This window comes from Gopherus evgoodei, chromosome 1, assembly GCF_007399415.2.
Source record: "Gopherus evgoodei ecotype Sinaloan lineage chromosome 1, rGopEvg1_v1.p, whole genome shotgun sequence".
NCBI classification, from domain to species: domain Eukaryota; kingdom Metazoa; phylum Chordata; order Testudines; family Testudinidae; genus Gopherus; species Gopherus evgoodei.
In genome coordinates this window covers 356,416,906-356,442,660 of record NC_044322.1, presented here as the reverse complement: position 1 = coordinate 356,442,660, position 25,755 = coordinate 356,416,906, and the positions used below count along the sequence as shown (strand labels likewise).

Genomic DNA, 25,755 nt, shown 5'->3' with positions numbered 1-25,755 from the left:
CTTAGTTATCAGTGTTAAAAAAACGAAATGTAGAGTCAGATTTTAGCTGGGGTTGGTTTTGGTTTTGGGGGGTTTTTTTGGTGGAAGTTGCAGCTTTTTATATATAGTCCAACTTTCTTAGTCATGTATCTCTGTGTCTCTATATATGGGAATATATGATTATTACACCTAATTGCCCTTCCAAGTCCTCCTACTCTGGCCTTTGCCTTTTTCCATCCTGCCCTCTTATCATGTTGACAGTTAGTCCCCTCTTTCCTCCTTAAAACACTTCTTTTAAAACATGCTTCTTCCCTCAAGAATTGTGGCGCTTTTTCTTTAAATCAGTCCAGCTGATTGTGCAGTGAATTGTTGTGTGAACTGTTTTTTCTCGTTTGGATTCCAAGGCCCCAAATCAACACAGTGCTTAAGCTTGTGTTAAAGTGCTTTGTTGAACAGTGATGGATGTAAGCATGCATTTAAAGTGAGAACTCGTCAAGAAAAAATCACAAGAATATTTTATTGTGGGAAGTGTTGGGCAGCCTAAATATAGGGGTTGCTGTAGCTCCCCCTCTAAAAACTGAGTTGAAAAGCTGATCCTCTTGGGCGCTGAGCACCATAAACTGCCATTGGTTTGGAATTTAGGATGCACAACAGACACTAGTCCTTAGTAACTCATTCTTCACAATATTGCAGAGCATCCTGACCGTGGTCCCAAGGCTGCAAACACTTATGCATGTGCTTAACTTTGCACATGTCAGTAATCCCGTTGAAACCATATAATTAAGTGTTAGCAGGTAAGGGTCTTAGTTAGGTTTTTTCCCTTTTCTATGTTCAAAGTTTTGATTCCGCAAGGGGTCGTGTGTTTGCTTGCTGTTTTGGGAAATATTTGCTTTAATCTAAACTATGTGAAGTATGCCCCAATACCGAGATGGATTCGTAATAATTGGGTGTGAAGATGCTTCTCTTGAGGGCCTACTGAGTACAATGAGAATATCTGTACAATGTTAGAGTCTGACTCACAGTTCACATTTGTCATATCGTATCAGTCTCGGGGCTTGTCTACAGTGCATCACAGTGTGGACTATGGTATGAATTGCAGTGCACATTAAAGTGTTACAGTAACTGCCGCATGTGGACACTGCTGGTGCAAACTGAAAGATAACTAGTTCGCATTAATATAGTGTAGTTTGAAAGCATTAATGCAAACAAGGTACCTTTCAGTTCACACCATCAGCAGCCAGTTAGATTGCAACACTTTGGTGTGCTCTGCAATTCACACCTCTGTAGTCCATACTGCAGCACAATGCAGAGATAACCTCATTGTGTTGAGACCAACTTAATCTTTTCATAACTCTACAAGAATATTAAAGCAGTAATTAACATACTTCACGTACATTTACAAACACAATGAACTTCCAAATTGACTTTTCAGCCCATAACTGATTTGTGATGAGATATTGCAGGACTCCCCCAACAAACAGTGTCCTTACATGCTGTGGCATGTAATATGGGGAAGAGTGATAATCTAAACTTCCTTTTGTCAATTTAACTCAGCTCCAGTGTAATTAGTAAAGAAGTGTTAAATCTCTGTTTAGAGAAGCAGTGTATTTATTGTTGAATGTATTCCCTTGAACAGATAAAAGTGGAACCTGTTGTTCCAGCTCCATCACCGGTTATTCCCAGGCTGACGCTGAGAGTGGGTGCTGGCCAAGACAAGATGTAAGTACAAAGAAATCGAGTGGAAAGGGGTGCATGCTTGTCAGAGATTCATTGCTTACCACTTTTAATAAATCCTGTTTTCATAAAGGAAACTTTAAAAATTATTGGCTGATAAAGGTGTGCATCTGTGAAACCTACTCCCAATATTACAAAGTATAAATCAAAATACTTGCCATTAAAGAAATCTCACCCAATTTATTTCTTAATCTCTTAACGAAACACCTCAGCATTTCCAAGGAAAGCCCTCTGAATTGCTCCATTATCTGTCCTGCTGCATTCCCCACTAATGTTCTTCTAGGAACATAGTCTTAAATCACTGGTCAATTTAGAGTAATGTCCAATCTTCAACAGTAGCCAATGAAAACTTTCATAATCCATACCGTACCCCAGGGAGAAGTTTCAAAGCCCCAGGCAGTTAGCAGCTTTGTGCATTGAAACATGATGGTTGACATCCCTTTATACATTTTTATCTTAGCTAGTATAAACTGTTGGTAGTGGTTATTCATCTAGGTGCCTAATCCTTTTTAAATCCTGGTTTTGTTCATTAGCTCACTAATTATTACTACTTGTACAGTAATACAAAAGGACCTAATAGTCCTTTTGTGCTGGGTGTTGTACAAACATAAATAAATAAGACAATCCTTGCCCCAAAACGCATATGATCTAAATAAGGACAAGATGCAACAGGTGGGTGTAGAGCACAAGCGGGAAAAGAGTGTGTGGAGGGGGGGAACAAGTGACATCAAATTCCATGGGTTGGCTTTGTATTGTGTGAAAGTATTTTCTTTAATCAGTTTTCAAAATGTGTTGCTTTTTAGTTACAGGTTTCTTACGTTAAGAAATGGTAAATATTAGCGCCCAACAGATCTTCTCCCTGCCACTCATTATTTTATGTACCTCTGACATGTTGCTTCTTCTTTGTGTCATAGCCAAACTAAATAGTCTAATCTTTTTTTAATCTCTCTTGATGTATGAGCTAAGTTGTATTATTATTATTACTATTGTATGCCAGTCTTTCCATGCCACTTGTCATTTTCTTTGTCCTTTACTTGACCTTTTCTGACACATCTGATTTGAGATGGGGTATCTTGTGCTGAACACAGTATTCAATGTGTCATCTTACCTGCCATCCATTTACAAAATGGCATTGTGATGGAGTGGTCTATCTCGGAGATGATTGCTGACTCAGTGGGGTGGAGGAAAGGAACTAAAAAGCTTTTCCATAGTTTGAAAGAATCAATGTATCCTGGAAGCTTGGGTTAGTCAGAGGCCTTCAGTCTGGATGCCTTGTTTAGGTAGGGGCCTTCCCAACTTGAAAGATTTGCTCCAGCCCTGAAAGATTTATTTTAACTTGGAAGCTTACCTGTTGCAGTCTTGAAAGACTGAGTTCAGCCTGATAGTGTTTCCCCCTCAACCAGAAAAGCCTAGACAAAAGCTTATTCTAATACTGGAAGAGTGGGGGTTATGTTAGCTGGGAGCTAATTTATTATGAAGTTGCTGTGGGAATTTTTTTGAGTTAAGTAATTTCAGTTCCTATGGGACCTAAAAAGTTATACGTAGTATATTTTCCCCTCTACTTTTTAATGTTCCCTAATCTTCTCTGCCTTTTTTCCCTTCATAATGTTTGAATCTGACCCAAAGTTCATGTGTCATGTCATATTTTATGACAGGCATTATGTTTTCAAAAATATTCTCTATCCCCTTAAGTATGACTTGACTGAAGACAGTTGGACACAATGTCCTTTTAAAGTCTACCAATGCACTTTCCTTATAGATACAAGGAAGATGATTTTAGACTCAAACTTTAAGTTCAAAAGGGACCATCATGATCATCTAGTCTGACCTCCTGCACATTGCAGGCTACAGAACCTCACCCACCCACTCTTGTAGTAGACCCCTACCCTCAGGCTTGATTACTGAAGTCCTCAGATCATTAGGACTTCAAGTTACAGAGAATTCACCATTTATACTAGTTTAAACTGCAAGTGACCCATTCCCCATGCTACGCAGGAAGGCAAAAAGCCCCCAGGGTCTCTGCCAAACTTATCGGGGGAGAGGGGAAATATTCCTTCATTCCTCCCTAACCCTATATGGAGTGCGTACAGTATTAGTATTGATAGCTAACCTTGTGAGTAACTATCATTGCCGGTACGCAGATATTTAAAAACCTGGGCAATTTCTTCATACATATACTAAGTTTGATTAGTCAAGGTTCCTATAGACTGCTGGTCCCATCGATGTAAACCACATTAGATTTTAAGTAAAAAAAAAGAAAAAAAAAATTAGCACTCCATTTACATTCCACTCACTGTTATCCTTATTCAGTTTCAACAATCTCCCTTCCACAGCACACGTGTAAACTCTTCGGGGCATGGGATTGTCTTTTGTATACTGTCAGGGGCGGCTCCAGGCTTCGGCGGCGTGCCTGTGGGAGGTCCGCGGTTTCAGTGGTAATTTGGAGGTGGGTATGCTGAAGGCACAGGACCGGCGGACAGCCTGCAGAACCACCACCAAATTGGCGTTACCAGCGGACCTGCCGCAGGCGCGCCGCCAAAAGCCGCCTGACTGCCGTGCTTGGGGCAGCAAAATACATACAGCCACCCCTGTATACTGTATTCTTCCGCATCTTAACACAGTGAGGCCTCAGTCCATGACTGGGTCTTCTAGGAGTTATTCCAATACAAATAATACCGCTTTCCTCCTCCTGAAGAACAATATTTAGTCTTAATTCAGACCATGTTTTTAGTTCTATGTTCAGTCACCTAGTAGCAGAGATTGGATCTGTGGGTCTAAAGCTGTAAGTCTCTACCGCCTGAGATAAAACGCTCTGCTCTGTTAGCTCAAAGGCTGCAGGAGGCACATCAGCCTCTATGTTCTCCAGCAACTAGAAGGGGACACCATGAGCCACAATGTGCAAGGGACTTATTTCAGGTTGAGAAGGGGAACTGGTGAGTGATAAGTAGACACGGTCTTGAATTATTTTAGATGCTTACTTGCTATCTTGGTTTTTACAGTTTTTCTTTCTGAGATATACAAGCAGTTTAGCTCTGTAACAGTTAACAGTTGGTGTGTGTTTGAGGAAGTTTTATATAAAATACTATGTTGAATGGGTGTAATTTCAGAAAGAGATAGGGCTATAAAGAAATAAGGCTTGGGAAATATGCCACTGGACTTTCTTTTGTTTTGTTTTAGAATTTTTTTTTAAATATGATGCCTGTTCAAGGTCTGTGCACCTCACTGTAGTTAATCATATAGTAAACACCATTAAATTGAACTTCAGCAGCATTGAAATACGTTCCACAGGTACTTGGCTGGCCAGCCAGCCAGCCAGCTATCCCTTTCAGCATCTCAGAAGAATACTCTCCACTTTCTCCAACGACCCCAACCATCAAATAGTGACTTTTGCAGCATGCCTGGAAAGTCTCCGAATGTGGGCTATTGTGGAACAAGGAGGAGCATGTTCCATCGTCTTGGAGGCCCCACAGAGAATACCTGGCCAGCCACCCCCTCTTTTATAACAAGGGGATGCCTCTTCAGCACCTTTGCTGACCGCATCTTTGACAGTATGTCACAGGGAGAGAGGCGATCCCTCAGGTGAGCAGTTCTAAGCCTTAACCAACATCCTTAAAGTCTGTCTAGAGTCCAATGGGCAGCCAGTGCAAATCCTGGAACACTGGTACTGTTTGTTCCCAGCAAGAAGCAGTTAGATGCTATGTTCATTCAGAGACAGAAGGAGCAGAAGGTATAGGCCCATGAAGAATGGTACACTAAGACCAGTCCCGTCGTAATCCTCTCCTGGGGCTCACATACTGAGGGCATGTCTACCCGAACATTTACTGCACAGCAAGCTGGGGTGTAAATCTACAGCACTCCAGCGAGCTGCTCACTAACGGTCCATGTGGACCCTGCTGAGGCACATGCACAACAGCAGTGTCCATACAGTAGTTAGCTGGAGCTCACTGTAGATTTACACTTCAGCTTGCCACACGGTAAGTGTTCATGTAGACATGCCCCGAGTAGAGACACCTCAACATTCGTCCCCACTGAGGGTGAGGTGGTGAGGCCAGGCTGTGATGTAAAGACAGCTTCTGGCGTGGCTGCTGAGTCATCTGCTGGAATGGAAACTCTATGCACAGAGCAAGTACAGCAAAACAGTAGCTGTGCAAGCTTTCACTCATGTGCCTTAATCCTGATTTACCTGTATGGGTGAGAAGTTATCTCATTCTCTCTACCTATTCAGTCCTTAGTCTCTGCTGAGATTGACAGTCAAGATGCAAGTCAGAGTTAATTGTGACAGTGAATTTTAATTCTTTCTATTTCTGTGAATGCTAATATTGGCTGGTCCTAGATATAAAAGTGATCTCTGCATTTCATGTTTGCCCTGCATAAGCATATGTTGTCAGTCCCAAGAATACAGGTCTTCATAGTACCCTAAATAAATATGGGGTATAATGTCAGGGTAGTACAAATTAAAATGTAGCCATTACTGAAGGATAAATAGAACAGTAGGAAAGGCTGCTATACGTTAGGTTTTTGCAAGTGTTTTAACTGCACAATAAAACAAGTGGAAAGTAGATTATAATCAAAACATTTCCATCTTAGTAGTAAACAATTGCAGCAATACTTGCATGGATGCCACATTAAAAGAAATTTAGTGGATTCCATTCTAATGCAATTAGAGCTAATTTTGTTCTTTAAATGAATAAAAGGTCAGCTAGTAAATCTAGTTTATCTTGAGTACAGACTTCAATAAATTGTTTTATTTAATTTGCTGTAAAAGATCTTATCCTTAATGGGCCTAGGTCTTATTAGTTTGCTTGGGTTTTAAAATATTTATGACCACCTTTTTAGTGATGATTTGAATGATAAGTTGGAAAGTTGTTGTTATTGTTGTTTTCCTGCAGTGCTATCAAGGCACAAGATCGCTAATTGAGTCAGTGTAGGAAGGCATTTAAAATTTGTCATGTAGAGAAAGCTGGTGTGGACCCTTCCTGAATTTAAGTCTCCTGTAATTAGCTGTTTTGTTGAATCATCGTGTGGTGGCTTGTTCGTCCGTTGTCCAGTTATTTTCCCAAACAAAATCATATTTCACGGCTATGGTGTCTAAGAATGCTAATCTACTGATGATGCATTGACATGCTATTTACTGATGCAACTGACATGAACTTCAAATTAATTATGTGCTGTAATTCCTGATATTTGCAATAAATTCATTTTATGTTTACAGCCAAATAAAAAACAAAAATACCAACATGTAGCTTCAGTGCGGGGCTTCAACAATGTACAACTGATTTTTTTCGGGGCTTCTGTGGTTTAGAAGCAAGGCACATATTTTTGTGAAATCAAGTCTTTAATCTGTATCTTAAAATGTCAGGCTTCTTACTCCAGGCTTACAGTATTGTATTTTAGCTCTACTTTCAGTAGGGGACCTTGATGCTAGTCGTGAGTGGAAGATAGCTGTTTTAGCACTGATTTAACTTGTAATTTGATGTGCCCAGTCTAATTAAATTGCCATTTATCTTGAAATTTTTGAAGTGGGTAGATGTGACTTTTTTTTTTTAGAATATAAATGTGTATGTATATCATCTAAGAGTATTATTTGTTGAACTAAAATCTTAAAAGAATTGATGGATGAAAAGAAGAAATTTTTGCCCCTAGGTATTTTGTTGATTCACTGAAGCTTCATCCCAAATACTGTCAGAGAGACATTCAGTGACCTAACTAAAATGGTTGGTGGGCTCATTCCACTGCTTAGCGTAATGGATAAATGTCCATATCACCAAACCCACTGCCATAACTGGCACTGATTGACACCCTGGTAGGAAATCTCAATAGAGGCTAAGGACTGACTGGCAGTAGAGACTGAATTATTCACTCACCACTAGATGTAATCTCTCTGCCAAGCAGTGGTGACCTGGAAGCATGCTGGTGGAACAAAGAGGGAAAGCCTATTTTGCTATTTTCGAGTCTGTTACTGTTCATGTTCCATGACTGTCAGTCCAACACCATCCACGAGAAGCTCACATAACACACTCACGTCTATGTAAACTGGCACAAATGGCATCTGCCTGAAAAGGCATAGGAATGAGATAGCATGGATGGGAAAACATTCTGGTGGAGTACTACAAGGATCAACAAGTGGAAACCTACCGTGGCTATCTGCAGCACAGCTAGATTATCGCCGAAATTCATTTTTAAGCAAAGATAGAGGGGGGTTTTCCTACCAATCTGTATACATATTCACTTGTAAATTATTTTAAATACATATATATTAGCATATTAATGCCCACTAGAATACCTCTGTGTTATATATTTATGTAGCTTTTGTATTTTCATATGGTTTCATCTTTTGTCATGCAGCATACAGACAAGTACCAAAATTACCATAGGTCAAGATTTCCAAAAATGGGGTGCATACAGTTAGGCTCCTAAGTGTTGGCCTGACTTACAAATCAGCTGAGCTCACATGACCTCCAAGTGAAGTCAAAATCTCTATGAAAAGTTGCACAAAAAGTAGGAGAATTGAGAGAAATCAGAGAACCAAAAGAGAAACGTAGAAATAAGGCTACAGATTTTTTCCCCTCCTGCCAGCACTGGAAGTTCTTGAAAACAGGGACTGTCTCCGTGTTGGTGTAATGCCTTGCTCATTGAGGCCCTTATCTCGATTGAGACTAATTGCTACTGTAAAATAAACATTTTTTTTAAATGTCAGATGCTCAAACACTACAGCAATGGGAGTTGTAAAAGCACCTAGAGAGAGAGAATAGGAGTTTGCCACAGACTTCAGTGAGACTACGATTTTCCCCATACAATTTTGTACAATACTTACAATTTTTACATGGTATCTTCTTTAATGGAATGTGTAGGCTTTTTAAGGATGGTTGCTCTCCTTTTAATGATAAATAAGTAAGCCATTGTGAAGGAACTTTTGAACTTTGTGTGCCATTTAGTGGCAAGTTATTCAAACGTTGATAATTTAGATTACTGGCTTCATAGTGTTTGCCCACAATAGCTGAATAATGGGGATCATTAAACTCCCTGTGTAGGTATATCCAAATTGTGTTTGCCTTTAACCTTGGCTCTCAGTGTGGCTGAGGAGGGAAGGATTGGCTCTTTATTGACTTGTCAAGCCATAGGTTTGCATTACAGGCCAACCAGCTCATGACCCGTTCCATTTATTTCACTGGTTTGTGGTGGGGAAACAGGTAAAGGAATCCTGCTGGAAGCCCCTCCTTCTGCACGTTTTTATGAATGAGTCCAGTGTTTGTAGCAGTTAAGGCACCGTGACCAAATCCTCCAAAAGATGTAATGCAAGCAGCATGGGGCTATTGTGGGACACAGCTGTGGGCGGTGTTGGTTACCCTGTGAGACGTTGCTTATTCAACAGAAAGCTCTGGAGGAGAACTTACTGTGGAATTAAATAGGAGGGAAAAAGTGATACTTCAGGGAGAAAAATGTAGAAGGGTAAACCACTGTTTGGAAAATCAAACAATAGAGTCCTGGCAGTGAATGTCTATGTTTATTACAGTACTAATGGGTATCCCAATTATTTTACAATGTAGCACTTAGCAGTGAAAGGCTATATGTTAACAGTGTGATACTAGAATTTACACTTTGTGTTGCTCCATCAACTTTTTCTACAAAACCAAAAAGAACATACGCTGGTTAAATCAACTCCTGATATAATTAATGGACCACCTAAGAGAGAGGAGGGAGAGAAGTGAAAAATTATCTAATTTCCAGCCAAGTAATAAGTGTAATGTAGGATTTAGGAACTCCAGTGAACTTTACAGTTTTGCTAAGGATATGTCTACACTATGGAGACTATACTGGCATAGCTATGTCACCGTAGCTATGCAAGCATATCCTCATAGCCTACACTGATAAGCGGGTATTCCATCAGTTTGGGAACACCAGTTCCCCAAATGACGGTAGCTGCATCAACAGAAACATTTTTCACACCCCTTCTAACTTTTAAGAGTAGACCAAGTCTACCTCTTTATATGTTTTCTTCCCTGGAATCGCTACATTTAAATTATAATTATAATAAAGAGCTGGAGGACTTCTCCAGTAAGCTATTCTTTTTTAAATGCAGAATGGGTGTGTTCTTTATTGAAGACATTGTCTAGGGTGTGGTTCATATACTCAAAGGAACATTTGGCAAAGGGATAATATATTTGGCCCCAGTCCTGCACTCAAACCCCCATACCTGGACCCTGGCATCCATACAGAGTCCTGTTGATTTTGTTCTGGCTCCACAAGGGTCTACCTAATTGTAGGGTTGAGGCCCTTGTGTGCAAGTATCTATGCTTCTGAAGGTAATAAGACCCCATTGCCAGATTGGGTGAAACGTTGCTTTTTCCAGTGTGCTTTTAAAGCTGACCTAGAATTGTTTTTCCTTGAGCGTAAGAGTTAGTTCAAACCTCAAGCTTAGTCCTAGCCTCTCCTTTAATTACAGAAGCCACCCCACCAATTAATCACCATGGTTTTGGTTGTTGGAAGGTTCATGCAAAATTATTTTCATTTTGCACTTGAATCACACTCAATGGTGACTCCAAATGTGAATCTATAAAAAGGTTTGAGTCATTAAAAAACAAACCACCTACTGTATGTGAAATTATTTTTATTTTGCCGTTTGTTGCACAAGAGTAAAAATGCATGTGTTTTGTACCTCAATTAAAAAGGGGGGGGGGGACTTCAGGCAGATTTAGACACACATCTGCTTCAGCAGGGTTGCATGTGGAAATGGCAGTCTCCCTTTGTGGCAAAACAGAAACTGATCAAATGTACCCAACAGAATTGAAGGCAAGTGCTTCTTCATTACACACACACACAAAAAGGCTTGGCTTTGCCACAAAATTAGTGTAAAAGAAAAGAACTTTGATATCTCAGTTTTTCCCTTAAATATACCTATTGTTTTGTTACCAAAGTCTCACTTGTTTCAAAATGAAATTAAAACAAAAATAAGTAGCTTGCATAGAGCCAAAAATTTGAGGTATTATTATTATTTAGTGCCTCGGAGCCCAGACATGGTCCAGGGCCATTGTGTTAGGCACTATACAAACACAGAACAAAAAGGTGATCCCTGCCCCAAAAAGCTTGCAGTCTAAGTAAAGTTGTTAGGCAAGTAGTTCATCTGATAGCTCAGTGTATCATCGGGCAAAAGATAAGGGTTTCGGACAGACCACATCACTCAGTTTTGGCATAGATAGGAGCCAGTGACAAAGTGGAAATAATATTCATTATTCAAGAGGAGGCCTGTCTGCACCCTGGTCTACACTCCAGACTTATGTCGGTATAACTGTGTCGCTCAGACGTGCATAGGATGACGAGATGTCCCGATTTCATAGCGACAGTCCCGATTTTGGGGTCTTTTTCTTATGTAGACTCCTATTGCCTCCCACCCCCTGTTCCAATTTTTCATATTTGCTCTCTGGTCGCCCTAGGCGTGCAGAGAATCCATACCCTTGAGCCGCACAGCTATATCGACTTAAGCCCCAGTCTAGGTGACATGAGAGCTTCTCTTGTTAACATAGCTACCGCCTCTCGGGAAGATGGACTATCTAGGCCAACAGGAGAAGCTCTCCTGTTAACATAGGTAGCATCTTCACTAGGTGCTACAGCAGCACAGCTGCACTGTAAAGGTAGACAAGCCCTGTGCTGCACTAGGGTCACTTTCTGATAGCTGTAGGTACTTAAAGCCCTATTTTGATTCCCATTATAGATGATGGAACAGAAATTTTCCCTTCCCTGTAAGATGTTCCTGAGCATAGTATCTGGGTATATTTGCTAAAACAAGGGAAAGCAATAGGGACTGGAGTCAACTGGCTTGGGCTCACAGGGCTTGGGCTGTGGAGCTGTTTAGTTGCAGTGTAGAGGCCCCAGCTTGCGGGGTCCCAGAACTGCACTGCAATTGAACAGCCTTATGGTCTGAGCCCCACGAGCCCAAGTCAGCTGATACAGGCCAGCCATGGGTGTTTAATTGCAGTGTAGACATACACGGAGAGAACAGACAGATGGAAATATTTGCTTATTTGAAAATACTTTTATTATACAGTTTTTTGTGTCCGAGCTCTCAAAATCTGTTTAGATGTGCATTTTTCTAGGAAGGGACTTTGTTAGATGTATCTATTTATAGGATACTATATCAGTATAGTTAAAAGTGGCCCAACTTTCCCTTATAGGCAAGACCTTATGTTCCTACATCACGTTTGAAAATGGGAATTAAGTTCCTAAGTTATTTAGAATTTTTGAAAATATCACCCATAGTTTTTAGACAGGGCTTTTGAGGGGACTGCATGTTTGGAACTGTACCCTCTATAAAAACAAAGATCATCAGACTGTGATTTCTGACTAGACTATTATATCTCTCAGTACAATGACATTTTTTGTGATCGGAACTTGGAGCAATCTGTGGTTCAAATCATACTTTTAAAAGCCATTTCCTTTTGGTTTCCCTTTGTTTATACTAATCAGTCAATGGGGCTTTCATCTGTAAGGAACAGATTGAAATCAAATCAATTACTTCTAGAGATAGGAAATTATTTCACACCATTGAGTCTTACTGTGCTCCAGATGCAGCATGTTACAACTTGTGACAGTTAGAGCCAATTATAACCTGACCAACCTGCCTTGGCATTAAAAAGCCTGGTAGAACTTGCTCTGTGTTTGCAAGATCAACACTTTGCTTCTGTGCACATGTCTGGTTTGGGAAGTTTAGTTTTGTGATCTGAATGTAGTGATCAATCCAAAGCAATGATCAGAGTGGGGATTGACCAAATCTACCTTTATAAAAAGATTCCACTGCATATTTTAAGTACATTCTAGTATTACAGTTATAAATACGTGTATTCCATTCCATTATAAATACATTATGACATTTTGTAAGAAAAATATTTCCTGCTGGCGTAAAAAAGAGTGGAAAGAATATTTAAACTTGGGGTAAAAACAGCTGTACTACAAAGTCTCTGCAATAATTCTGCTTTCTTTGGGGAAGGGAATGGTGATAATTTTTACTTTATATTTATGTGGTTGATGTAGACTCCCATTACCACATCTAGTCGAAGGGTTTTCTCACACTTCTTAATTCTGGTGCAGCCATTTGCTTAAGACCTTTAACAATTGATTTTTATCTTTTAAGATAGAAAATAATTGTGATAACATGTTGCCAGGAGAGCAGCCCACAGAGAAACGTAACTCTGATCTCAAGGCTCTAGGCATTTTTTGTTCACTTGGCTGATGTTCCTTTTGATCTGAGTCCTGCTAAGAATCATTCACATTTAAATAATTTAATCCTGAAACTAAGGGTACATTGTAGTTTATGAAGTCCTACTTTATTTGGAATTATGTGGTAAACACATTAAAGTGAAATATTATCTTCCAATTTATGATGGCCTAATGTGTGCTCTAGTGTCTAAGAGAACAGACCTGACTACCAGGAGGACTGGCTTTGATTCTGGTCTGTGCTGCTAATTTGCTGTGTGACCCTCACAAGCATCTTCCTCACCTGTAAAATGGGACCGGTAATTCTTGCCCTCATTTATAAAGTGGTTTGAGATCTTTGTGTTTATGGTTCTGTATAAGTCTGAAGCAATATTAATTATTAGGTCCTGGGGCTGTCATTTTACCCTGGGTTCTCCCTACCTACATATTGCCACTTATGCAGCCCTGTCTTCATATGGGAGGACAAGGCTCTCCACCCTCTCTGAAATTACCTTATGATCTCTTCAAGTGGCATAAGCCTAAAAAATTCATTTCTCTTCTGCCTCTGAACTTCATTAGCCCAAGGGAGTGGTAAGCCCCAGTGTGCTCCAGAATGCAGCTTTTCTGTGTAATACCTGAGCACTTGTGCCAAGACATAGAGGCCAGTCTTGTACTAGGTACATGTTCTGATGACACACTTCAAACAAATAAGTAAATTGATTAATATTTGGCACTCATCAGTGAATATTTTAAGTTGTGTTGGTTTATTCCTCACATACCCATGTAATGAGTTTCTGCAGTATTATTATTACTTAGTTTTATTATAGTAGTTCTTACGGCCCCATTCCGGGTCATCGCCTGGCTTTGTGTACACTAGGGAAATACGTTGTTTGGAAACAGGTGAGCTAACACAATTTTAAGTAAGGCTGATCATGACCAGCTAATGCATTTATTAAAAGTGGCTAAACTTTGTTTATGTTAGGTGCAAAGCTGTATTTAAAATCATGTTAGCTCTCCCATTTTCAAATGCAACCTATTTGCTTCTCTGGACAAGTCCAAAGACAGAACTTTCTCCAGGGGTGGTATGAGACTGGAATGAACTCCCCCAGGACCTAAGAACAATCACAACACCCTCACCACTTCCCACTCCGAGCGTAAGGTGCATTTCTTTGACCTTGCCTTCTCTAATATAAACACATAACAACAGTTATATTTTTAATAATAATAAAAACCTTACCAAAATAAGGCCTTCCACTGCAGGTGCTTCTCCCTTACGGGAGAGGTGAGAGAACAAACGGCACAGGACAGATGTGCAGTCACGCTGCTGATGCACTACTGGAATAGTCTTAGATGCTATGGTGATGAGCCTCATATAAAAACCTGTATAGAACAGATTAGAGCAAAGGTGGTGCCCTGAAGAGCTTTTAATATGACTAAAAAAAAACCTACAAAAGGAAGAATAAAGATGTTCCAGTGGACTAGCCAAAGAACTTTTGCTGTGCCAAATAATTTATCTTCTGCGTTGATTCGCCCTCTGTCTCTCATCTCATTTTTATTATTGTCAGGTTGTTTACATCAGAAATACAGTCATGAGGCTGAAGCTGTAAACCATAGTACTGATGCTGGAGGAATTAACCCCACGTCATTACCTTGTTGCTAGTTTTCTAATGTTTCTCCTCTTTGGTTGTTCCTTTTTGTATTGCCTCTCACGTTTAGGCAATACAATACATAGTAATATAGTCGGTATGGTAATTAATTAGATCAAAACTAGTTTTGTGAGCTATATATATATTTTACTGTGATTCTTGTCATAATAATTGCAAGAATTTAGTATTGCAGATAGGCTATCGCAATAGAAGAACAATACATCTTTTTGTTTTAATACCTCAGCATAGCATTAAATATTTTACAGTTTCATTCGTTTTGTACAATTTAACTTTGATTATGCGCTGAATGCAGACATGGCCCCAGTCCTAGCCACACTGCATTTTGACGATCGCAGGAGAATAGCAGCAGTGTACTCTTAGGGCATTCTTGTCAACAGGAATCAGTTGTGACATTAAAGAATGCTTTATCCCCTTTTAATGAAAATGTTTAAGTGTAGGATGCTAAGTATTTTTTAACAACATATTTCCTAGAAAGAGATATTTTCATTGTCGCTACTTTTTGTCTCTGTTTGTGCTGGTGATCAGGTGATGATCTACCATCATTTCCTATTGCTATTACTGTGGAAATTAGTGCGGGAGTCGCTCCCCCTGATGAGTTTGAGGCTGTACTCATCTCTGAGTTGTCTGAATTTTTGTTGAAATTGTAGGCCCATTGACGTCAATGACAAAACTCCCCTTGACTTCAGTAGGGCCAGGATTTCGCCCTTTGTCTCTTGTCTCCAGCCACCGCCCTGCTCTTGTATTCAGTCACAAATATCTCCATTCCATTTTCCATTGCTTCCCCCATACCTGAAATGCTCACCTTGATCCTGTATGCCATGTGACCTTCTTTATTCGAAACCTACTTCTTTGCACAGTCTCTCCAGCAGTGGCCCACATTCCCATACTAACCTTGCAAAGTAAAAATGAATTAAAGAAATGATCTAACAAGATGTGCCCTTGTGAAAACAAGCAGTCTTGTAACCTTTTTTGCATGAACCACCCCTCTCCCTTTCATGATACCATCTTTCTGTTTCAACTTTACTTCATTTCTAACGTAGGTTGTAAGATTCTTACACCAGCAACCTTGTCTTTAGTCTTTCTGTAAAATGCCGTGCACTCTTAGAGCATTATAAGCAAGTTTTACTCAGTAATAATCAGATTATCTAGTCCATCCTCCTGCCTCTGCATGATTGTCACCTAGTGTATATTTATTAGAGCCACATCCTGTCTACTACTTCAACTACTAAAGAAGGTAGCAGATAATGCTAGCCGCTAAGAATATTATGTGGGTCTCATTTATTTATCTTAACTTAAACCACCACTCATTCTGTAAACATTTGAAAAAAGAAGTACCAAATGTTCAAATATTTGTAGAACCTCTAATGTAGACTCCTAGAGAGTGGTATTGTCCCTCAGCTTGAAGATTAAAACCAGTGCTGCCCACAGCCGATTAACTTCCCTTTCTAATGTTTGCCACTAACTGGGAATCCCAATTTCTTTAGCGAGCTTAGGTTCTGTAAAGCCATAGAGAGTATTTCTATACCGTGAGCTATAGAGCAGTTGTGGCTGTGTCCTGCACTGAAGTTCAGTTTGTAATGGCCGTCGTCTATTTCAACCTGTTTGATAGGCAGCGATGTGCAATGAAAACTGTCCTAATGCTGTGCTGAAGCAACCTTTTTGCTTTTTGAAAGGCAAAGTGAATTGTCCATTTTGTATTTTCTTATATTTAGCCGATAACATTTTACTGTTTTATAACAACTCATCTGTGTCGGTCTTTTTTGTCTGGCAGAGTCATCAGCAAAGTGGTGTCAGCCCCAGAGGTTAAACCATCTACTCCTGTGAATCGGCCCAAAACACCACCACCCGTGCCATCCCCACTACCAGCTCCTGTCCACGTGACCCCTCCTCCTGCTCCAGCTCCTCCTCCTCCACAAGCTACCATCTCGCCTGCTCTAATTCCACCACCTTCTCCTGCGGTCTCTGCAGCAGGAGGCTCCAAAGCGCCAGTCAGAAGTGTGGTGACGGAGACTGTCAGTACCTACGTGGTATGTGATATACTTCAGTGTGTATCTTAATGCTACTGAGATCAGTCTTTTGAGAACTCTTTATGACGACTTTTCATTTTCAAAGTAAAGGTGCCATGCTAATAGAGTGTCATGTGTTAGTCACATGTATACGGCCCCTTTTATTTGTGCACCTATTTTCAGGGGTTGATAACTTATTCAAAAAGTTGCTTGTACTGAAACTTCTTATGCTTATTCTCAGCCAAAGATTGTCTCTCTTCTGGAACGTCTACTACAGTTCCATATGGGTATTTTCTAGTTGTCTGAGCATGAATATTTTTCTCATTGAGATCTTTCAGACTCTCTTTTAATGCTTACCATAGATCAAGCCTTCAGTGAAGAAAAGAACTGCTCACATAGCAGAAGTTAGAATTAGCACTTAGCAGTAATTTCCAGTTTGTGCAGTACACTATTATTTACTAATTTTTTTTATCAATGTACCAAGGTTGCAGATACTTGTGCAACTCTGAAGCTGTGCACACTTCCTGCATATGGCTTGTAGCCAATCCAGCATGTGCTGTGAGCTTGGTATATCTCAGCTGGGGTTAAAACTTGAATGTTCCTTAAAGTGTTCCCATTACAATCAGAAAAATTTGAATAATTGGCAACTGCTTAAGAACATTTTACTATATGCTCAAAAGCCACCATCAAGAAAGAATGTTAAAAAACTAACCTGGCTTAGGGGATAGTGAAATCAGATATTAAAAATACATATATATAACAAATGGAAGAAATGAGAAGTTGATGATAATGACTATAAATCAGAAGCTAGGAATTGTAGAAAATTTATAAGGGAAGCAAAAGGACTCAAGGAAAAAACTATGGCCAGCATTGTTAAAGGCATTAAGGATTTGCCCGAGTATACTAGGAACAAAAGAAATCCTAACAGTAATAGGCCATTAATAGATGGAAATGGCAGAATTATAAATAATAATGCAGAAAAGGCAGAAGTGTTCAATAAATATTTCTGTTCTCTCTTTGGGAAAAGCCAGATATTGTAGTCATATCAGATGATTAAATACTTTCCATTCTAACAGTAACTAAGGAGGATGTTAAACAGAGCTACTAAAGTTAAATATTTTGAAATCAGCAGGTCCAGATAACTTGTATTCAAGAATTTTAAAGAGCTGGCCAAGGAGCTCTGTAAACTGTCAATATTGATTTTCATTAAGTCTTGGAACACTGGGGAAATTCCAGAAGACTGTAAGAAAGCTAATGTTGCATCAATATTAAACGGGATAACCCAGGATGTTATGGGCCTGTCAGCCTGACACTGATCACAAGCAAAATAATGGAACAGCTGATACGTGACTCAGTGTAATAAAGACGTAAAAGAGGATAATATGATTAATGCCAGTCAACATACGCTTGTGGGAAATAGACCTTGTCAAACTAATTTGATATTTTTTTTGATGAGATTACAGACTTGGTTGAAAAAGGTAATTGTTCTGATGTAACATACATAGACTTCTGCATGACATTTGATTGGTACTGCATGACATTTTGATTAAGAAACTAAAATGGTGCAAAATGACACACATTAAATGGATTAAAAAATGGCTAATGGATAAGTCTCAAAATGGAATTGTAAACAGAGAATCATTAAGTGGGCATTTTTCTAGTGGGGTCCTTCAGGGATCAGATCTTGGCTATACACTATTGCAGTGGTTTTCAAACTGCAGTTCGCAACCCAGGAATGTAAGGCACTGGGTCGTGGTGGCTCTGGTCAGCACCGCTGGCAGGGCCATTAAAAGTCCTATCGGTGGTGCTGCCTGGCTAAGGCAGGCTAGTCCCTGCCTGTTCTGACACGATGCTGCGCCCTGGAAGCAGCCAGCAGCAGGTCCGGCTCCTAGGCGGGGGGCCCACGGGGCTCCGTGCGCTGCTCCTGTTCTGAGGATTGGCTCCGCACTCCCATTGGCCAGGAACAGGCCAGTGGGAGCTGGGGGGCGGCGGGTGCTGCAGGCGAAAGCCACGCAGAGCTGCTTGTGCACCTCCGCCTAGGAGACAGACCTGTTGCTGGCTGCTCCTGGGGTGCAGCGCAGTCCACAGTGCCAGGACAGTCAGGAAGCCTGGCTTAAGACCCCTGCTGCACCACTGACCAGGAGCCGTCCGAGGTAACCCCATGCCCCAGCCCTGAGCAGCCCTTACTGCACCCCAAACCCCACATCCCCACCCCAGAGCCTGCACCCCCTCCCACACACCTACCCCAGCCCTGAGCCGCCTCCTTCACTCCAAACCCCTCATCCCTGGCTCCACCCTAGAGCCTGCAGCTCCTGCCCCAACCCTGAGCACCCTCCCATACCCTGAACCCCTCATTCCTGACCATAGCCCTCATCCCCACACCCCAACCCTCTGTCCCAGCCTTGAGCCCCTCCCACACCCCAAAGCCCTCATCCCCAGCTCCACTGGGTCGCAGGCATCAACAATTTTCTTCAATTGGGTTGCCAGAACAGAAGTTTGAAAATCACTGCACTACTGACCACTTTTATCAATGACCTGGAAGAAACACAAAATCATTACTAATAAAATTTGCAGATGAGAGAGATTGGGAGAGTTGTAAACAATGAAGAGGACAGGTTACTGACGCTGCCTGATCTGGATCATATTGTAAGCTGGACACAAGCAAGCAATACGTATTTTAATACAGCCAAAAGTAAAGTCATATATCTAGGAACAAAGAGTGTAGGTCGCACTTATATGATGGAGGACTATCCTGGGAAGCGCTGACTCTGAGAAGGACTTGGGGTCATGGTGAATAATCAGCTGAACATGAGCACCCATTGCAATGCTGACTAAAAGAGCTAAAGTGATCCTTGGATATATAAATGGGACTATCAGGTAGGAATAGGGAGATTGTTACCTCTGTATTAGGCTACTGGAATATTGTGTCCAGTTCTGGTGTCCACAGTTCAAGAAAGATGTTTATAATTGGAGAGGGTTCAGAGAAGAGCCACGAGAATGATGAAAGGATTAGACAACATACTTTATAGTGCGAGACTCCAGGGGATTAATCTGCTTAATTTAACAAAGAGGAGGTTGATCACAATCTATAGTACCTACATGGGTATGATAATAGAGGGCTCTTCTGTCATAAACAGATAGCTAAGGGTTAATGTCTCTTCCACCTGAAGCACCTGACCAGAGGACCAATCAGGAAACCGGATTTTTTCAACTCTGGGTGGAGGGAAGTTTGTGTCTGAGTCTTTGTTTTCTGGCTGCCTGCTTTCTCTGAGCTTTGGAGAAGTAGTTCTGTTTTCTAATCTTCTGTTTCTAAGTGTAAGGACAAAGAGATCAGATAGTAAGTTATATGGTTTCTTTTCTTTGGTATTTGCATGAATATAAGTGCTGGAGTGCTTGGATTTGTCTTCTTTTTGAATAAGGCTGTTTATTCAATATTCTTTTAAGCAATTGACCCTGTATTGTGTCACCTTAATACAGAGAGACCATTTGTATGTATTTTTCTTTCTTTTTATATAAAGCTTTCTTTTAAGACCTGTTGGAGTTTTTCTTTACTTCAGGGAAATTGAGTCTGTACTCACCAGGGAATTGGGGGGAGGAAGAAATCAGGGGGGAAATCTGTGTGTGTTGGATTTGCTAGCCTGATTTTGCATTCCCTCTGGGTGAAGAGGAAAGTGCTTTTGTTTCCAGGACTGGAAACGGAGAGGGGGAGTCACTCTGTTTGGATTCACAGAGCTTGTGTCTGTGTATCTCTCCAGGAGCACCTGGAGGGGGGAAGGGAAAAAGGATTATTTCCCTTTGTTGTGAGACTCAAGGGATTTGGGTCTTGGGGTCCCCAGGGAAGGTTTTTCAGGGGGACCAGAGTGCCCCAAAACACTCTAATTTTTTGGGTGGTGGCAGCAAGTACCAGGTCCAAGCTGGTAGCTAAGCTTGGAGGTTTTCATGCTAACCCCCATATTTTGGACGCTAAGGTCCAAATCTGGGACTAAGGTTATGACGCTTCATTGTAGCAGACAAAAATATAACAAGATCCAGTGGATAGAGGTTGACAATAGACAAATTCAGACTAGAAATAAGGTATAGATTATTAGCAGTGAGAGTATTTAACCATTGGAATAATTTATCAAAGGGTGTGGTGCTGTCTCCATCACTGGCAAATTTAAATCAAGATTGGGTGTTTTCCTAAAAGGTGTGTCCTCGTTCAATGAGAAATTAATTCAGAGAAATCTTATGGCCTGTATTATCCAGGAGGTCACACTAGGTGATCGCAGTGGTGATTCATATAAGAAGACAGTGAAGTTCCCAGATTAGACTCCTACAAAGAATTGGTGCCTATCTTGGAAGGGCAGTGCTACTTTTGCTAGGCATTTTATTGCCAAGACTGGTCAGCCAGGTTATAATTGGTTGTAATCTGCATTCCCGTAGGCTGTAGCATTGTTTGTTTGCAGCAGAGTGACGGTGTGTGATTCTTTCTTAGCTTTGATTCCTTCAGAGAAAATATATTGTGTGACCCTAACATCCAAAAGTCCAAACAGCCAGTTTACATGAGAAGCAAACATTTTTGCACCAACACGAAATGACTTTTCAGAGTAGGATTTGATACATAGAGCTGGATGATCATTACAATCATTCAAACCAAACTCCAGCTCTCTGTCAGTATAGAATAGTGCCCTCCTCATATTTCCCTGTGCTTTCTGCAATCTAGTTTTGAATGACAAAAAACTACAGGGCTTTCCTAGAAGCTAAGACATGTCAGTCATGAATTATAAACTGAATGCAGCCCTTGTGCATTTTCACTGATTTCCTTGGATGGTGAATCTGAGATTTCCAGACCAAAATGTGCTTAGTTTTTCTTTTTAATACCCTTTGTTATTTTTAAACGACTTATTTTTAATGTCATCCTTATAAGCCTCTTGCAGGTAACAAGAAAAGTTATTCTCTGTATTACACAGGATATATGACCATGTCTTCTGGCAAATACTGAAAGGAAAATACGTGAAGTCCTGTTCTAAATACTTTTAAGTCACAGAAGTGATTAAATCAGTCTAGATCCTCTGACAGTTGCATATGAACTTATTATTATTAAATTGCATTTTATTAAATTGGTTTTGTGAATGTTTAGATTTTACCAAACAATACAAAAGACCTATTTAATGAAACAATCTTGAAATTACCATTTTTAAATGTGGTTTAAACTGGAAATAATACCCCCCAAAAATTCATCATACGACATTGAATGAGATGAATTTAGTAAACAATTACTTAATATTGTAAATGATCTGCCTCTCTCATTGCATTTACCCTTTAGTAAATTGTACTGTGACATCAATGTCATAAAAGGAATGGAAAGTTACTCAGTAACAACTTTTTTATATCCTTGATCTTATCAGCTAGTTGAGTTTGGCTAATAAGTAATAAGGCAATATATGCACGTTGCGCTGTATTTATTACATACGTGTAAGAGTATTATCATATGGGCTACCATTGTTCTATCCATAAGCAGTGTAAAATTAAAAAAGAAATCAGTCTTCAGATCACTGGGAGAGTATCAACAGCTAAGACTGTGTACTGTTAAGCCATGGTGATTGCTATAAGTGAATGACTATTCTCTTGGGTCAAGAGGTTTAACTGGCTTTATTGGTTTATAGAGCAGTGTAAAAACAGTGTTTGTTTTTACCATCTGAATCCAGTATAGCAAAATCAATTAAAATGGTATTGCCAAGCACTTGTTGTTAGAGTATTCTTAGGTATACTTTCTAGGAGTAGAGAGAACATTAGATAGCTTTGACTGATAAACAGGAAATGTAACTTTAAGGAAATCAGTTATGTTTGCTTACTTGGCATTAAAAAGAATCAACTTTTTCCTCTCTTTTTATACCAGATCCGAGATGAATGGGGTAACCAGATCTGGATCTGTCCTGGCTGCAACAAAGCTGATGATGGCAGTCCAATGATAGGCTGTGATGACTGTGATGATTGGTATCACTGGTAAGTTGTTGTAACCTCTTCTTTTGTGCCATTCTTTCACACCTTGCTGCTGTCCTAGAAACCACCTAGTTATTCACAAAAAGCTAGAATCGTATTTGGGCAGTTACTTTTCATTTCAGCTAGTAATTTGGAAGATTTTACTTCTATCTTTGTTACTTTGGAAGTCTGCAAAAGTAAATTTTAAGTTGTAAGGGTGCCCATCTTTCTTCTTTGTTACCATTAGAATTCATAGGAAAATATTCTGCTAAAACCAATACTAATAGTTTTGAAACTGTTATAATGTCAGATACAAGTACATACTCTAAGAACAATAGGACTGTAAACACCATGAACATAGCTATAAAGTTTCAAGTTATGGGTTTATTATATGGAAAAAAACACATTTTGAAGTAATTTTTTTTTTAAGTGAATCACTATAGGTATTTTTTGAGACAGCTAAACAAAATCAAAAGGCATTTCCACAAATGATTTAAACGATGATGTGGCATCTTTTTAAATCTGGCCTATTACACCCCAAAGCAGTAGACTTCTCATATTATTTTACCAAAAAAAAAAACAGTTTCTTATCTAAGTGGCATTCTAAGAAATTCATTGTTTCAAAACAGGAGAGTTTAAATTTCCAAGCTGTGGGGTTTGGGGCTAAAAAATTTAGTCAGATTCTGTTTCCTGTCTGAAAAGTTCATCCTGTATGGATAAGAAAGAAAAGTAACGTGTTGATTTACTGAGAGCCTGTGGGTTTTTTGTCAAATTTATAGGCTTTGTGTTGGAATTACGACTGCACCCCCAGAAGAAATGCAGTGGTTCTGTTCTAAGTGTGCCAGCAAAAAGAAAGATAAAAAACATAAGAAGCGGAAGCACAGAGCACATTGAAGTCTTCGTGATGGATTTAAGTTGTACAGTCACTTCAGCACTTCTGCCCTGACGCCTTGGTAGACGGATTTATTGTGCTTCTGCCTCATCATCCGTCATCAGGTTTTATGGATTGACTCCTGAATGAATCAGGAACAAAAATACACTGTCCATTCTGGACTGTTGTTTTTTCCAAACTGTGCGTGAGCCGCAGTGGCTTAGATTTTAGTATGTTCTGTCACTGGCTTTCACTTACTGAAGGAAACCCTCACTGAGGGTTAAATAGTTAACGATACAGTTCCCGCTCTTGCAGATCGGCATCAGCAACGGCAAATATTGTAAATAAAGATATCTCATCTGTCCTTTTTTATTTGTTTTTATTCTCTCCTGAGCCTTTGCATTAAGGTGTTAAAAGAGAGGAGAAATATGTAAATTGCAGTAACTGTAATCTAAGGAGGCCTACTGGAATGATGTCTGTAGTCAGAATACAGTTTTCAAAGCTCTATCCCTGCATAGCCAGATAATCATAACATGAACATCAAACAAGTGGCTGGTAAATATTTTTGTGATAAGAATATATGAAGCTTTTTTCCTTGATTTTTAGTACTAACATAAAATAAACATGTTCAAGCTTTTGTGAAATATCTTCTATTTTTTAAAAGAAAGTTTCTATTGTGTCAGGTTTTTTTTTCTTCCATGTGAATTGTTTTCAGTGGACCTGTAATATATTTTATACTTTTTGTTTTTAGTCAGTGTCAGTGTACCTTTTCATTGCTTGTATATTTCATCAGCGTGTAAAAACACTTCTCATTAAAAGACGTTCTCTCATGTAAATACCTGATATTTATAAAGTTTTTTTTTTTTAAGGTTTATGGGTTTGGGGTTTTTTTGAGTGTCTAATCCTAGCAGGTGTGAAAATTCTGTATGATTTATGGCCATTACTGTGGCTTTAAAGGATCGTGATAGACTCACCCCCAAAAGGAGCTTTCCAAGTGGCCCACTAATGAAACCAACCAACCTTCTGCTTAAGGCCCTGATTCAGGAAGGTACTTAAGGGTACGTGTAACTCTAAGAGGGGAGTAATCCCAGTGCATGGAATTGGGACTGTTCTTATGCCTAGTGAGACAGGTACTGAAGTGTCTTTCTGAATCGGGACCTAAGGCAATGGGCTCAACCAGTTTTAATGGTAGCAATTGAGTTTTAATTTATAGCTGGAGCGGCTCCTTTTATTTGCAAGTTTTCTGTATTTGTCAAAATGATTGCGCTCGCATTTAGAAAAAGGAAGTGTCGTTCGTATTCCATAAAGACTAGAAAGCATACTGTGCCATTTTGTGTTTGTTGTGATGTTTTCTTTTAGTGTATCTTTTAATCAGTATTACCTTGCAAAGACAAATAAAGTATGCTATGGAAATGTATGTTTTATTCTCCATTTTAAACAAAGGAATAATTCTCTAGAATGCCACGGAACTGTGACAGTATGAGATATTTTAGTACAGTGTGTCTGAGAGGTAAATCAAGTATATAGCATTACATCTTAAGTATTATGCCTTACGTTTCAAAAGCTATAGGATAAATCCAGCTGTCATCATTTAATTCTCGGGTGCTCCTACTCTGGACAGTGATAAGCATCTTGAGTTTTAGAATGCAAGCATTTAACCTGTTGCACAGATATTACAAATTACTTTTTTTTTAAATGCCATCTAAATTGATATTAATGAGACTGAATTAGTCATGTTTTCTAAAACCTCTTGTCTAGTTAAAGAAATTAGGTTTTCCTGATATGACTGTTAAATTGCAAATCAGTGGAGATATGGATGAAATTGGTTTATTAAAAGTGCACTGTTACCTTCTTTGTTCCATGCCACCTCATTTATATTCTATCCCTAATTACCAGTCAACACATTAGCCAAGACTGTTCTTGGTTTTAATTTCTAATTTTGGATCATTCGATGTTTTAAAACTTATTCTTGTTTTTCCTGTATCATAGACGCACACAAAATATACTGTCTTTGGTCTCTTCGCTTTGGGTGCACAATAAAGAACTTAGCTTTTGGTAACTTGTTTATCATTTACCCCCTGTGTTCGGTGAATCAGAACTTTTCACATTTAAATGATTAAATTATGCAACTCAGATACAAATGGAAAAGTCTCACATTTGCCACTTCTCCTGCATTTCAGGAATTTGTGTGTTTGTTCATTGCTATTTCAGGGTTGTTTTCCTAAACTCGGATCATTTTTTTTATGAATTATCTTTGCAGTAATATCATCAAAGAATCATTATCAGGAGGCTTGAATGGCTCATGAGCTTAAGAAGGGGAGATAAAGCCTTTCACCAGGTCACAAGGTTG

General features: G+C 39.6%; 1 protein-coding gene across 1 annotated transcript in view; it reads left to right on the top strand.

The window, feature by feature from the left end:
• The window catches only part of TAF3 (TATA-box binding protein associated factor 3), a 138,819-nt gene extending 113,566 nt beyond the window's left edge, over positions 1 to 25,253 (top strand). The window contains exons 4-7 of the mRNA XM_030571541.1: positions 1,616 to 1,698; positions 16,339 to 16,594; positions 22,452 to 22,558; positions 23,314 to 25,253. Of these exons, the coding sequence (XP_030427401.1) occupies positions 1,616 to 1,698; positions 16,339 to 16,594; positions 22,452 to 22,558; positions 23,314 to 23,428 (561 nt within the window). The 3' untranslated portion in view covers positions 23,429 to 25,253. The remainder of the gene's footprint in view (positions 1 to 1,615; positions 1,699 to 16,338; positions 16,595 to 22,451; positions 22,559 to 23,313) is intronic.
• Positions 25,254 to 25,755: the final 502 nt, after the last annotated feature.